The 16294-nt window shown below is 41.3% G+C and overlaps 1 protein-coding gene across 1 annotated transcript in view; it reads right to left on the bottom strand.

Moving 5' to 3' along the window:
• Positions 1-16294, bottom strand: part of mindy3 (MINDY lysine 48 deubiquitinase 3) — a 175830-nt gene that overhangs the window by 72010 nt on the left and 87526 nt on the right. Inside the window, exon 11 of the mRNA XM_070881329.1 lies at positions 11498-11570. Within this exon, the coding sequence (XP_070737430.1) occupies positions 11498-11570 (73 nt within the window). The remainder of the gene's footprint in view (positions 1-11497; positions 11571-16294) is intronic.

Genomic DNA, 16294 nt, shown 5'->3' with positions numbered 1-16294 from the left:
TTGACGAAGCCCCAACATCCAAATATTAACACCTCAGCTCACATCTCAATGTGAAACTGGTAAACACTATTTGTTTACATCAAGAAAATGATTGTAAGATATCCCATGGCATAATTTATCACTCTCCGCTTTAGCTCAATCCAAACTCAATCCAAACTCAATCGATGAACTGGAATCAGCACCGCACCTTGAAGGTCTATTAATAGACAAGTAACTATTGTATCCAAAAGTTTTGCTGCTCGTCAAATTTAAAAACAAGTTCTAAAAAAGGTATAACATTAATCCTCTATGGACTGAGTCTATTTTTGTGGTTTATAAAAAATACTGTGCTGTTTTAGTAGTCCTGTGTCTAACTGCTTCTATGAATTATTGAACTTGTAAATATATACCTGAAAAGTATTTTAACTTGCATGCACATGTCTGAGAGCATATTATTTCCTGTCTAGCGGAGGACATCAGAACGTGGTGGAAAACCTGTAATCCCCTTTGATTGGAAATTAATTGTTACATTTAGGTAAGCTAACTCATACTTGCATGTTCATAAGAGGCTTGGTCCATTTATAGAAACTGCCTTTTTGGGTGTTGGGAAAGAATCGGAACTGCAACAGGCTCCCGCATTGTGACCTCAGGTGTGCCAAAATTCCATCCCAGGGACCCCATTATTCCTCATCTATGTGCTGCTCCTTGGCAACAGAATGCATGCATCATCTTCCGGGTGTATGTTGATTAGACCCAGTACTCCGTCAATGCCACCAACCTCTACAACTGCTACTGTGCTGTCAGATTGCATGCCCAACATCAAGTTTTGGCTAAGTTAGAACTTTCTTCAGTGGTAAGACTGAAGCCATCCTGTGCTGTTCCAAACAGAAAGAACCACGCCTTAGCCCGAGCTCCACTCAAACTTAAGTGCACTGACCTCATAGCCTTGCATTATCTTTTGTCTGTAACCTATTCCAGTCCATATCCCTTGCTCTGCATTCCTCAGCAGATATCACCAGATATACACCAATTTACCTGAATCAACGACCTTTTATGCATTTCCCCTCCCTCTGCTCCAACATTGGTCGAAGAACCTTCAGTTGTTGCAACTCTGCACTCGAGAATTCCAACCCCTGTCCCTTTGCTGCACCTCTCCCCATCTACAAAAGCCTCCTCAAAACCCACTGTTTTTTTGGATCACCTCACCCAATTTTTCTCCAACTCTTGCTTAATGTCTTTTTTGCAGTGGAATGAACATTTTGCTCTGCTAATGGTGCAAGTTTCATAGATTTCTACACTATGCATTAGAATAAAGATTTTAATTGCAAATTAAATTTGGTTTGTTGATCAAAGTTGAAAATTGTGATCAAATTGAAATCTCAGGGCTGCAGAGTATGCAGAGACGAAAGACAACTTCAGCTCTGAAGTAATCCAATACAATTAAAAAAAACTCTTGTCCTGACCTACAAGCAAAACCACTGGTAAAGTCATTACCTAAAATATTAGTATTGGAGCACAATTTGCATTTACAGTTGCAACAATCTAAGGGATGTAAAGAAAAAACAGTCTACTGGGAGCCCAATCCAAAAATCATGTTCTATTTACTTTGGGGCTGAATGATGATCTGGTGATTAAAACCCTTTCCATTATTTGCTTATGTAGTGATCCATCCAGATTAGATATGTGTCATACATTCCTCAGCAGATATTACCAGATATGCACCAGTTTAAAGTAGCCTAGTGCCTGCCCAGCATGTGAAGTTCATTTCCTGCTAGTCCTTGCAAGAGTCAACAGTAATTTATTTCTCCTGCCCACTTCATTCTGTAGTGGATCAACACATACTGTGTATATTTTTCATTGTGGTCTGAGATTTTAGAAACTAATTATTGACATTATATTTGGATTTAGTATCTTTTAATGCATATATTAAACATTTACATGGATCTTGAATGAACAAAGCCCAGAATTTCTATTATTGACACAGTTTAGGCTTGAATGGTTATTTGTAGATTTTAGATGGACTATTAATGTGAGTGTGCTGTTTCTGTTCAATTTGCATAGCTTCAGGTGCAAATTTGGGCATTTGTAAGGAACACACAAGTGATGAGAACAGGAAAGTATGCAAATAAAATTTGAAGCGAAGTCAGAATAGGGTGCTGAACATTCTAAAGGCCCTTGGAAAGGTTAGGATAGTATCACAGATGTCAAGGCTAAAGGGGGAGAGGGACTAAGAAGTGTCAAGACAAAAAAAAAATCAACTCAAGGTACCAGCATGACTCTGCAGCCAAACAACCTGTATCTGAACCCTGTTTGATGTCTGCTGAAGTGCAGATGGCACTGCATGAGGTGCTTGCAAAGAGAGCTGCCCTCTGTACCAATTCATGTCCTCATCGTCATGATCACCACTGCAGCATGCAATGAGATGAAACAAAAAGTTTAAGGTCTCAGTTGACCAGCCCTATTCTGAATGGTAGCTACAGATGTCTTTGCAGCAAATGGTACAGTTCTGCAACTGGCTCTCTGACGATTTGGCCCATGAAGACAGTTCCCCACAATCATTGCCAAGTAAGTGCTTGCAGAATGGTTTGAACAGAGTGGTTGGCTGTTCATCGTCCTGGAACGTCATGCCTTCTTTCATGAAGTGCTACTGAAAGAATAGCATATTACGATTGGGGTACTTCTGAGGAACCGTCAAAGATTATGGTTGGTCATGAAATTTACAAATCCTGATGGTGCCATCAGATCTTCTGTTCCAGAGGAGCCTCTATAGTATTAATTGTCCGCTAAAGCAACGCACGTTCACTTCTGTCTGCAGATGTACACATACTCGCAGGTGGTCAGAAAGCACCTCTCATGCATCATGACCTGAATGGAATTCCCTTTGCTGGTCCTTTTCTTTTTCCAAACTTATCAGGTAACAGTGTTAGGACATATTGAAACATGGAGAAGGCAGAGAACTTGATGAGATATTAAGGCTAGGTTACCATATAGTATAGGGAGCAAGCACTACAAGATAGGGCGCATTTGTTTATCAACGATATAGGTTAAAAAAAAAGGAATGAGGTCCTACGAGACGAATTTAAGGAGCTAGGAGCTAAATTAAAACGTAGGACCTCAAAAGTAGTAATCTCGGGATTGCTACCAGTGCCATGTGCTAGTCAGTCAGAGTAGGAATCTCAGGATAGCTCAGATGAATATGTGGCTTGAGCAGTGGTGCAGCAGAGAGAGATTCAAATTCCTGGGGCATTGGAACCGGTTCTGGGGGAGGTGGGACCAGTACAAACCGGATGGTCTGCACCTGGGCAGGACCGGAACTAATGTCCAAGGGGAAATGTTTGCTAGTGCTGTTGGGGAGGAGTTAAACTAATATGGCAGGGAGATGGGAACCAATGCAGGGAGACAGAGGGAAACAAAATGGAGACAAAAGCAAAAGACAGAAAGGAGATGAGGGAAAAGTGGAGGGCAGAGAAAACCCAAGGCAAAAAACAAAAAGGGCCACTGTACAGCAAAATTCTAAAGGGTCAAAGTGCAATAAAAAGGCAAGCATGAAAGCTCAGTGCCTCAATGCAAGGAGTATTCGGAACCCTGGAGAGGGCTCTGAGCTAGTTAGAGTGGGTGAGAGCTCAGATGAACAAGAACCCAAGAATGAATGCAAAAGGCAGGAGGCAACAGAGCAGAGTAGCACTGGGGTAAGTGTAAACCACAAGGTGATAGGAAGGGACAATATGTATGAATATAAAGGGGCTGCAGAAGGGGTCAAAACTAAAAATCATGGTTTAAAAACTAGTATTAAAACACTACCTAAACGCACGCAGCATTCGAAATAAAGTAAATGAGTTGACGGCACAAATCATTACAAATGGGTATGATTTGGTGGCAGGGTGGCCAAGACTGGGAATTAAACATACAGGGGTATCTGACAATTCGGAAAGATAGACAAGAAGGGAAAGGAGGTGGGGTAGCTCTATTAATAAAGGATGATATCAGGGCAGTTGTGAGAGACGATATTGGCTCTAATGAACAAAATGTTGAATCATTGTGGGTGGAGATTAGAGATAGTAAGGGGAAAAAGTCACTGGTGGGCGTAGTTTATAAGCCCCCAAATAATAACTTCACGGTGGGGCAGGCAATAATCAAGGGACTAATGAAGGCATGTGAAAAAGGAACGGCAGTAATCATGGGGGATTTTAACCTACATATCGATTGGTCAAATCAAATCACACGGGGTAGCCTTGAGGAGGAATTCATAGAATGCATACGGGATTGTTTCTGAGACCAGTATGTTACAGAACCTACAAGGGAGCAAGCTATCTTAGATCTGGTCCTGTGTAATGAGACAGGAATAATAAACGATCTCCGAGTAAAAGATCCTCTCGGAATGAGTGATCACAGTATGGTTGAATTTGTAATACAGATTGAGGGTGAGGAAGTAGTGTCTCAAATGAGCGTACTATGCTTAAACAAAGGGGACTACAGTGGGATGATGGCAGAGTTGGCTAAAGTAGACTGGAAACACAGACTAAACGGTGGCACAACTGAGGAACAGTGGAGGACTTTTAAGGAGCTCTTTCATAGTGCTCAACAAAAATATATTCCAGTGAAAAAGAAGGGCGGTAAGAGAAGGGATAACCAAGGAAATAAAGGAGAGTATCAAATTAAAAACCAATGCGTACAAGGTGGCCAAGGTTAGTGGGAAACTAGTAGATTGGGAAAATTTTAAATGACAGCAAAAAATGACTAAGAAAGCAATAAAGAAAGGAAAGGTAGATTACAAAAGTAAACTTGCGCAAAACATAAAAACAGATAGTAAAAGCTTTTACCGATATATAAAACGGAAAAGAGTGACTAAAGTAAATGTTGGTCCCTTAGAAGATGAGAAGGGGGATTTAATAATGGGAAATGTGGAAATGGTGGAGACCTTAAACAATTATTTTGCTTCGGTCTTCACAGTGGAAGACACAAAAACCATGCCAAAAATTGCTGGTCACGTGAATGTGGAAAGGGAGGACCTTGAGATAATCACTATCACTAGCGGGGTAGTGCTGGACAGGCTAATGGGACTCAAGGTAGACAAGTCCCCTGGTTCTGATGAAATGCATCCCAGGGTATTAAAAGAGATGCCGGAAGTTATAGCAGATGCATTTGTTATAATCTACCAAAATTCTCTGGACTCTGGGGAGGTACCAGCGGATTGGAAAGCAGCTAATGTAACGCCTCTGTTTAAAAAAGGGGGCAGACAAAAGGCCAGTTAGTTTAACATCTGTAGTGGGGAAAATGCTTGAAACTATTAATAGCGGGACATCTAGATAGGAATAGTGCAATCAAGCAGACGCAACATGGATTCATGAAGGGGAAATCATGTTTAACTAATTTACTGGAATTCTTTGAGGATATAACGAGCATGGTGGATAGAGGTGTACCGATGGATGTGGTGTATTTAGATTTCCAAAAGGCATTCGATAAGGTGCCACACAAAAGGTTACTGCAGAAGATAAAGGTACGCGGAGTCAGAGGAAATGTATTAGCATGGATCGAGAATTGGCTAGCTAACAGAAAGCAGAGAGTCGGGATAAATGGGTCCTTTTCGGGTTGGAAATCGGTGGTTAGTGGTGTGCCACAGGGATCGGTACTGGGACCACAACTGTTTACAATATACATAGATGACCTGGAACAGGGGACAGAATGTAGTGTAACAAAATTTGCAGATGACACAGGATAGCTCAGATGAATACGTGGCTTGAGCATCCACCTTGGAAAAAAAAACAGTAAAAGGGATTATTATTTGAATGGAGAGAAAATTACAACATGCTGCAGTGCAGATGGACCTGGGGGTCCTTGTGCATGAATCCCAAAAAGTTAGTTTGCAGGTGCAGCAGGTAATCAGGAAAGCGAATGGAATGTTGGCCTTCATTGCCAGAGGGATGGAGTACAAAAGCAGGGAGGTCCTGCTGCAACTGTATAGGGTATTGGTGAGGCCGCACCTGGAGTACTGCGTGCAGTTTTGGTCACCTTACTTAAGGAAGGATATACTAGCTTTGGAGAGGGTAGAGAGACGATTCACTAGGCTGATTCCGGAGATGATCGATTGAGTAGACTGGGTCTTTACTCGTTGGAGTTCAGAAGGATGAGGGGAGATCTTATAGAAACATTTAAAATAATAAAAGGGATAGACAAGATCGGAAACATTATTGCAGGAGAGTGTGCGTGCGCGTCATTAATTGAAACAAAGCGTTGTGCTTGGACTCTGAACGTCTGCCAGAAGGCGGCTTTTTGGTTGTAAAACTTTGAAAGACAAAGGAGTTATTAAATGCAGCTGCTTTTCACGCAGAAAAGCAGGCAGATAACGTTCCGAGGACAGACGAGATAAGGGAAACGACGTGACATGGGGCTTAAACTTTGATTCAAAATGGACATCATGGGAAGGTTAATTGGGGGGGGGGGGGGGGGGGGGAAGATGTCATGTAAAGTCAAGTGACAGAAGGAATCAAATCAAGGAAAAAAAAGCAGATTCAAGTTGACTGAATTATATAAAAAGTCATTTTGTTTAGAAAAGTTAGTGCAGCGAGGGAATAGTGAAGTGCATGTTTACACATCTGTACTCGTATTTACTTAATCTACTCGGCTTGTTAAGTGCGTTGCATACTGGAAATAAATATATTAAACCTGAAGCAATTACTATTTTTATTACTGAAGTAAAGACAACGTCTCTCTTCCTTGCATCAAGCACTCCGCCCCTCGCTGGGCCCAGATTTCAGCCCCCCGCTGGGCTCGGACGCGGCTCCAATAGAGTGCCTGGATCTCAGTGACGTTAGCCCAGTCGCCCTTCTAGAAGTGGTCGCACTACTGGGCCAGCTCACGCCGCTCCCTGCAGTGGCTAGTTTTTTTTACTTACACCCCCGCCTGCCGATGCTGTTTCCTTCTCCTTCTACCCCCCCCTCCACCCCAGGGAGGGGTGCAAGCTGGCCCAGGAGTGCACCGCACTGAACCGCGGTCTGGCTCTCTTACTTATAGCCCATTGAGGGCGGGGGGGGGGTGGAGAAGCGTAGCATTTAATATCGGCAGGGTCGTGGACCAGGAGCAGTGCAGCATTTAACAATGGGGGTTGGGGCCCAGGGGATGCGCAACAGAACTTGGTCTCCAGTCATCTTGGTCAATCCTCGCCACTGGATCAAGGCCTAGCTCTGTCAAGCCCATGTGATGGCTGGTGTGCAACAGTCACCGCACGTCAAAAAAATCCTGCATAGGCATCTTCCACCCTTTAAGATGTAACTCGTAACACTTGTGAGCCCACCTTTTTTTTGGTGTGAAGGGAGTCATCCTCGTTACGAGGGACTGCCTATACTACTACAAACAGAATTCCACTGGGGACCCAAAGGTGCCAGTAATTTTGCTGGAGGGGGGGGGGGGGGGGGAGGCAAAAACAAAACTTTACAAAGAGATACGAGAACTTAATGACAGCAGGACAAACAGAAGGTAAGAACTTTGGTTATGATATGGCTGTAATTCACCTATCTTATTATTTCACACTTTCCATAGACTCACTTCCACATTGGCATAATTTACATCTGATGTCCTGTACACTAGAATGACAGGAAATGATGTGCATGGCAACCCACCCCAAAATTAGTCAGTACTGCTGCAACCTTTACTGAAAAGTGTTTCTCCACTCATCTATTTATGCAAACACCCTGCTTAAAGCTTCACAGAATGCAATTGTGTTTCATTCATTTGTCAGCTCCACAAATCCAGCACCCATGTTTCACTTCATTTCATGATTCCTGAAGCTAACTTGCCCCTATTGTCTTCCTCTTTCTAAGGCAAGACAGACGAGAATAGCTGGGCAAGATTGATGACCAGACCCTCTGCGCTGCATTGAGGCAATAAAGGGAGTCGGAGCTGGTGAAATAGGAGGGAGGCTGCAGCTACACTTTCATTGTGCTTCTCTTCTTTCACCACATTCTCCAAGAAGCAGGCCAGGAAGAATAATCAGGCTCCTCCTTTGGCCCCATCAGCACTTCATTGAACATGCCATCAATGACCCAATCTCTCCCAACCAGGCCCAACTTGCCTGCTCCTTCCCCCAGGGCCATTTCTCACTTTTTCTTTCTTCCCCTCCCAAGTGCTGCTCCATGCTTCTTGTTTGTCTTCATTACCGCCCCCAACCCTCACCAATCAAATGCTATGCTGGCTTTTCCTCTTCCTCAGCTTTCAAACACTGCTCCAGTCTCCTGCACTCCCCCAATGCTATTCCTAGCTTTTACTCTCTTCCACCCCGGCATTTAACTCTTTCTAGCCACCGCACCCTGCCTGTCCTTCCCTTTCTCTAAATTCAAGACCATTACTCCTCTCCTACAAACACCCATATTGTGCTCTTATCTGCTGGGACTTCTACTCGGAACAGAAAGAGTCTGGCTATATTCATTTTCATAAGTTGTGCCCATGCAGACAGGAATCCCAGAAAGCTGACTGTCCATGTTAAATGTGCAAGCATACAAAATTACTTGGGAAATAAAAATATTAAGGGATAGGGAGAGAAGGCAAGGAACTGGGATTAAAGAGAGGCAGAAACCCTCACCACTTTAAAAAAAAGTACATGGGTACGCACTTGAAATGCCGTAACCTACAGGGCTACGGACCAAGAGATGGAAAGTGAGATTGGGCTGGATAGCTCTTTGTTGGCCGGCACAGACACAATGGGCCAAAATGGCCTCCTTCTGTGCTGTAAATTTCTATGATTCTATGAAAGCTGCCCATGGCCTGATGGACTCAATGGCCTATGGTTCCAGTTGTGATGAGATGGGAAAAGACATGTTGAAACCACTCCTGGTAGGGGAACCAGTGGATTTGGTGTATTTGGACTTCCAGAAGGCATTTGACAAGGTGCCACATAAAAGGTTACCGCACAAGATAAAAGTTCATGAGTTTGGGGATAATATATTGCATGGATAGAGGATTGGCTAACTAACAGAGAACAGAGAGTCGGGATAAATGGTTCATTCTCTGGTTGGCAATCAATAACTAGTGGGGTGCCGCAGGGATCAGTGCTAGGACCCCAACTATTTACAATCTATATTAACGACTTGGAAGAAGGGACTAAGTGTAATGTAGCCAAGTTTGCTGACGATACAAAGATGGGAAGAAAAGCTGCGTGTGAGGAGGACACAAAAAATCTGCAAAAGGACATAGACAGGCTAAGTGAGTGGACAAAAATTTGGCAGATGGAGTATAATGTTGGAAAGTGTGAGGTCATGCACTTTGGCAGAAAATAATCAAAGAGCAAGTTATTATTTAAATGGGAAAGATTGCAAAGTGCCGCAGTACAGCGGGACCTGGGGGTACTTGTGCATGAAATACAAAAGAATAGTATGCAGGTACAGCAAATGATCAGGAAGACCAATAGTATCTTGGCCTTTATTGCAAAGGGGATGGAGTATAAAAGCAGGAAAGTCTTGTTGCAGCTGTACAGTGTATTGGTGAAGTCACACCTGGAATACTGCATGCAGTTTTGGTTTCCATATTTATGAAAGGATATACTTGCTTTGGGGGCAGTTCAGAGAAGGTTCACTAGGTTAATTCCAGAGACGAGGGGGTTGACTTATGAGGAAAGGTTGAGTAGGTTGGGCCTCTACTCATTGGAATTCAGAAGATTGAGAGGTGATCTTATCGAAATGGATAAGATTATGAGGGGGCTTGATAAGGTGAATGCAGAGAGGATGTTTCCATTGATGGGGGGAGACTGGAACTAGAGAGCATGATCTGAGAATAAGGGGCCGCCCATTTAAAACAGAGATGAGGAGAATGTTTTTCTTCTAAGGTGGTTGCAAATCTGTGGAATTTGCTGCCTCAGAGAGCTGTGGAAACTGGGACATTGAATAAATTTAAGACAGAAAGAGACAGTTTCTTAAACGATAAGGGGATAAGGAGTTATGGGGAGTGGGCAGGAAAGTGGAGCCGAGTCCATGATCAGATCAGCCATGATCTTATTGAATGGCGGAGCAGGCTCGAGGAGTCATATGGCCTACTCCTGTTCCTATTTCTTATGTACCTATGTAACAGTATGGTCTGGTTTTCTAACAGAAAGACTGGAAAGAAGAACCAAACAAGAACAGCAACAATTTGTAATCCACATTCAAACCACAACATTCTGTAATTTGTCCAGTTATGTGTACGAATCGAGCTGACTAACTTAAACCCAACAAGTGCCGGCAACCACTTGGATATTTAAATAGGTGTACTGTTCAATTCATTGAGTAAAGTCAGTAAAATGGAACGTTGAGAAAAATATGTTAAACAAGTTGAGCTCCTACAGTTAGATGGACAACCAGAAAATAATAGTGTGTTAACTACAAAATACTTTAGCTTATACATTGCGACCGCATTGTTTTTCTTTCAAGGAATTTGTATACAAGACATATATATCCTGTCCATAAACCTTACTTCCTGTTGTCATGAGTTTTGTTCACATCATTCAGTCAAATATTTAATACTGCAAATTGCTATAAACATGTCAAATTAAATTTTAATGTCAATTGTCATGATGTAGTTGCAGGCTTTGCCCACTCTGGCTACATGGAGCAGGCTTCAGAAACCTCTGTCCCAACTCACAATTTTGAAGACACGAGAAAGGTCCTACAGAGGTACAGGCTATCCAGTAGCAAAAGCAATTTAAAGGAAAGGCTACTTATTCATCATCCTGCACTCACAGAAACTTGAGATATTAAGGATCACTCTCAAAATTGTTAGGAGCAAAGACCTATCTATGATGATCTAAAATATAAAAGTTGAAGTATCTAGATCTTGATGGACAGATAAGACTCAAAAGCATAATAGACCAATTAGTGTAACTCAAAGATGTTTTGGAGAAAAAAAAATCAACTGCTTGGATTACAATTAAATAGATCTTTATCTACTGATGAAAACCTGGCCAATGTCCTTGTTTTAGTCTACACAGTTAATATGGGGGACAGAAGGAAAAGAAAGTTCCAGTACCTCATCGGTTGTCAAAATGTTTTACTACTAAAGTTTCTATGCATGGCCGACCATAGTACTCCAATAACCAGCACTTCAGTAAACACACTGATACAGGGTACTTTAAATTTTCAATACATTACCTGATCAGATCCAAGCCACTGCCACATACACTTAATTTGTATTAACTGGTAACGTACTGGGCATACTTGACAGGAACATGACTTAAAACAATTGAATACCCATACAATAACTTCATCAGAATCAATTTCAATTTGCATTTATTATATTATAATTAGCTCAAGGAGCTTCAGACAGGGATTAACACACTGGATAACATTTGTTCCAAATGAATAACTGATCTAATCATTCATAGATTGTGATTTTTTTTTAAAGTTTTCAGTTGGTATCTTGGTTTTCTCAGACCATGTCCGAGATGATTATTACCATGACTAATACCTTGACAAACGAAGTATAATCTTTTGAGGGGAACAAGTTACATCATAAAAAGGTTGTAAATGTCGAAGAAATTTAAATCAAACTGTTTTACCTTCAGGATCATACGTTTGGAATACTCTTCTAGCTTGTTCCCAAGGAGATTCTGGGGCCACTAAAGACATTTCCTGAAAAAGAGAATGTACGTTATAACTCTGAAGACCTGCCTTTTTTGAGTTCATTTTAAAACAAAACAGAAAATATAAACATGAATAAACACAAGACTTGCATACAAACTGTTACACCTGATTTTGATAATGCATTTAAAAATATTTCATGAAGGTGACAAGAAAAAAAGTCTATTAAATACCACATGATAAATGGAAAAACTCTTCTGTTTGCAATTAATGGCCCTGACATCCTTTTTAAAATATGTTCAAAACTGGATATATTCTAACTACAGCTTAACCAATTACTTATATTTATACTTATATTTATAAAACCTAGGATCCAATATGCTTTTTAAAATAAAAACAAACAACTTTATCAAACAAGGTCAGTGGTATAAGGGGCTGTGGCTGAGGGCAGGGAATCCCAGGCCAGAGCCTAGCAGGACAACCATGCGGTGGTACAATGAATGAAAGCAGGAATGCCAGCCAACTAAATGGCAGATGTGGGGCTCACCAGGGGGTCTAGGCTTTGAGCCTTGAAGATTAGGAGAATGTCGTCAAAATTTCTTAGTCCAGTTACAAAGTTCCACTTTTGCAAATTAAATTACTGAACATATTGTAGAAGGTTAAAAAAAAACATTTGTTAGCAATTAAATAAAACATTAAAAAAAACCTGGTCACATCAGAACTGCATAGTCAGCCTCTGTCAGCCAACAGTTTACTTTCTGGTAAATACCTACAAACCATGATTTATTATTTTAAACGAGTTAAAATATACAAATAAAATGAGAATTACAGCAAAGTAATGAAAAGCATGAAATGTTTTGTTTGGTTTCTAGAACTGACGATAGCTATAAATCATTGGAACGCTACTTCTGCAATCTGGTTTAAGTCTTCTGGGTATCATTTCCGGTGTTCATTGCCTTGAGACGATCTGGATTTCGCATTAGATACATACATTTATAAATGTTACTGCTCTAAGCTTCTGTCGGTTTAAACAAAAGAACGTAGTTTCATTCTCTGCCAAATAGAAATATATTTGACATTTACTGGAACCATTTATAATTAAAATGTATGCTATGGCAAACCTCAACAGAGCTTGGAATAAAGCCCATACTTTTCCACTACCATACATTAACTACAATATACAGCAATGATATCTAAACTTCAGTAGAGTGCTTTTAAAAAGGTGTTCATGTAATTTACCACCAATAGAAGCTAGATGTCATTTTGAAACTTCGGTTATACTCTTCTGATCCTCAATATGAATGTGGTTCCATTGTCATGTAATATTAGCAATGATCAATGATACCAGGAAAACAGTAACAAAGTGATTATTTTTTTGGATTGACTTTCTCTCATTGAGGTGTCGACTCCTTTCAGGTTTCAGCTCCAAGATTACCTGCTGCCCTCTTGTACTTTGTCAAAGTGGTAATTCTTCATGTGTTTGTCCAGACAATTGAGTACTGGTAGGCTAACTGAGGGGGGGGGGAAATGCGGCAGAAAGCATTACAACTGAGAGCAATCATATCCTTAACATCCACACACAGGAATGAAACCTGCAACTTTCAGCGCTATGGCTCAATCACATGCTGACTTTATCAAATGGGAAAGCAGAAGAGCCACACATGATACATCTTCACTTCCCTGCCTTATGAAGTCTTCTGATCTCAATTGCACTACAATTGTGGGGCAAGATACATGAATGCCACTTAATATTTTGAGAGTTACAACTAGATAAGTAAAGTCAACCAGTGGAGCCCACTTAAATTCGCAACATATTTATGGCAGGTCAGATTTTTCTTAAATTGTATGAAACCCCACCATAATTGTATGGGTACATGAAATATTGCTATATTAAGCATGTTGAATAATAACTAGCATTAGTCAACCCCTCATGGTTCAAAACTAGTAGCCAAGCAATCCCTTTGTACCAATAAATTCCACTATTCTCCAACTCCCATCACAAACCACTGTTTATTTTGTACATGCATATCCAGGTCGTTGATGGGAGCGGCGAGGCCGGGGCGAGGGAGCGGCGAGGCGGCTGGTGTGCAACAGTCACCACACGTTAAAAAAAAATCCATGTACAGGCATCCTCCACCCTTCAACATGTAGTTCGGGTCCTGGAATATTAGGTCCGTCATTGAAACACCCGTGAACACATCCCTTTTTGGTGTGGAAGCAAGTCATCCTCGATACGAGGGACCGCCAATGATGATGATCTGTATCTGAATACATGTAAAAAGTTATTATAATATAGTGGAGGAACAGCAGTTGTATTGCAGCTTTAATAATATTGTTTATATTTTACTAGCTATTATTTATATGTTGGCACCCTTATGTTATGTTCGAGAAAAATTCACTTCAATGCTTTGCTTTGCTAATATATTTGTGCATTATTGGGAAGATCTGTAATTATCATCTGGAAAAAGTGTCAGTTTCCACATGTACGCTGATGACACCAAGCTCAATCTCACTACCACTTCTCTCGACTCCTCCACGGTCTCTAAATTGTCAGACTGCTTGTCCGACATCCAGTTCTGGATGAGCAGAATTTACTCCAATTGAATATTAGGGAGACTGAAGCCATTGTTTTCGTTCCCCACCACAAAATCCGTTCCCCAGACACTGATTCCATCCCTCTCCCCAACTCTTGCCCGAGGCTGAACCAGACACTTAGTAACTTGTGTCAAATTTGGCCCTGAAATAAGCTTTCGACCACATTTCCGCAGCATAACTAAGACCGCCTATTTCCACCTCCGTAACATCGCCAGTCTCCGCCCTTGCCTCAGCTCATCTGCTGCTGAAACCCTAATCCATGCCTTTGTTGCCTCTAGACTTGACTTGACTTGACTTTTCTAACGCACACCTGGCTGGCCTCCCACATTCTACGCGATGTAAACGAAAGGTGATCCAAAACTCGACTGCCTGTGTCCTAACTCACACCAAGTCCCGCTCACCCATCACCCGTGTGCTCACCGAGCTACGTTGGCTTCTGGATAAGCAACGCCTAGATTTCAAAATTCTCATCCTTATTTTCAAATCCCTCCATGGCCTCACCACTCCCTATTCTCTGGAATCTCGTCCAACCCCACAACTCCACCCCCCCCACCCCACCAAGATGTTTGTGCTCCTCTAATGCTGCCTTCCTGAGCATCCCTGATTGTAATCGCTCAACCATTGGTGGCCGTGCCTTCTGTTGCCTAGGCCGCAAGCTCTGGAACTCCCTACCTAAACCTCTCCACCTCTCTTTCCTTTCAGACACTCCTCTTTGACCAGGTTTTTGGTCACCTGCCCTAATTTCTACTTATGCAGCTCGGTGTCAAATTTTTATCGCCTAATACTCCTGTGAAGTTCTAGAACGTTTCACTATGCTAAAGGCGCTATATAAATACAAGTTGTTGTTGTAGTAATCACCAATGTTTTAGCCTGTGTCATGTAGTTCAAACTGTTCTCTCCAGTCAAATGTAAGTATGGAAAGACAATTCTGTAATGATGCTTAAAAAAACTCTTTAATTACACTTAAATCTTCATAATTGCAGGAATATAAAATATAGCGGGGGGAGCTCTCAAGCAATATAAACAGAGCACCTCCAGCAACTGAATTTCTGAGCCTCTAAGAGCATCAAATCCCATTTAAAATACAAAGTTTTGAATGTCAAAAATAAGTGCCCAATAACTAAACATTTTTTTTTCATAAATACATTTATATCACATCACCGTGAACAGGGTCTTCATGAAGGTAGACCAAGCGTCTGGTGATGTAATAAAGTTGCCGCAATATTCTGTAACATGACACTATAGGTCTGATGATTGTTAATTTTAAATAGTACGTGAGGAAAGAGGTGGAAGGTTGGGAGAAAGTGGCAAGAAGATTTAGCAGTGTTTAGTACTGCTCTGACCATTGCTAGCTTTCCATTAAAGAGTAAAAATGTCCAGCGAAAGGCAAAAAGGCCAGTTTAACTTCCGAAATGTTAATGAACAGAAAAGTGATTAATACTATGGCGAGACCAAAATATCGTACAAACTTTAATCACATTATTATTGAAACTTGATCTGTAGGACCAGAGATCTGCCAAGATTAAATCTTACTTGCCAAGCAAACGATATGAAGCAAGAATTAAAATGTTGCGTTCTGTGGTATTCCATCTTGAACAGGACAAAAATTTGATGAGACAAAAGTAAAAACTTACGGTCATAAAATCACAATGATACAGCACAGGAGGCAGCCATTCAGTCCTTTGTGCCTGTGCTGGCTTTTGGTAGAGCTTTCCATTTAGTCCTTTCCCCCGCACGTTCCCCTTGCCCAGTAATTTTTTCCCCTTCAAGTATTTATCCAATTCTCTGAAGTGTCACTATGGAGTTTGCTTCCACCACCCTTTCAGGCAGTGCATTCCAGATCACAACAAAACCATTAAAAAATGTTTCCCCATGTCACCTCTGATTCTTTTATCAATCATCTTAAATCTGTGTCCTCTCTCATTTACTCGATCAAAACTCTTCAACATTTTGAACACCTCTACCAAATCTCCTTTTAATGTATTTATAAAACATCTTGGAAGGTTAAGAGCAAGAGGATAACTAAAGAAAGAATAGGGCCTATTAGAGACCATAAAGGTAATGTGTGTGGAGGTGGAAGACGTGGGTAGGGTTCTTAAATTAATACTTTGCGTTTGTTTTCACAGAAGAGAAGGGCGATGCAGACATTGAAACAGGGAGGAGTGACATATTAGACGAAA

This window comes from Pristiophorus japonicus, chromosome 5 (assembly GCF_044704955.1).
Source record: "Pristiophorus japonicus isolate sPriJap1 chromosome 5, sPriJap1.hap1, whole genome shotgun sequence".
Lineage (NCBI taxonomy): Eukaryota > Metazoa > Chordata > Chondrichthyes > Pristiophoridae > Pristiophorus > Pristiophorus japonicus.
This window is presented reverse-complemented; position numbering and strand designations above follow the sequence as displayed.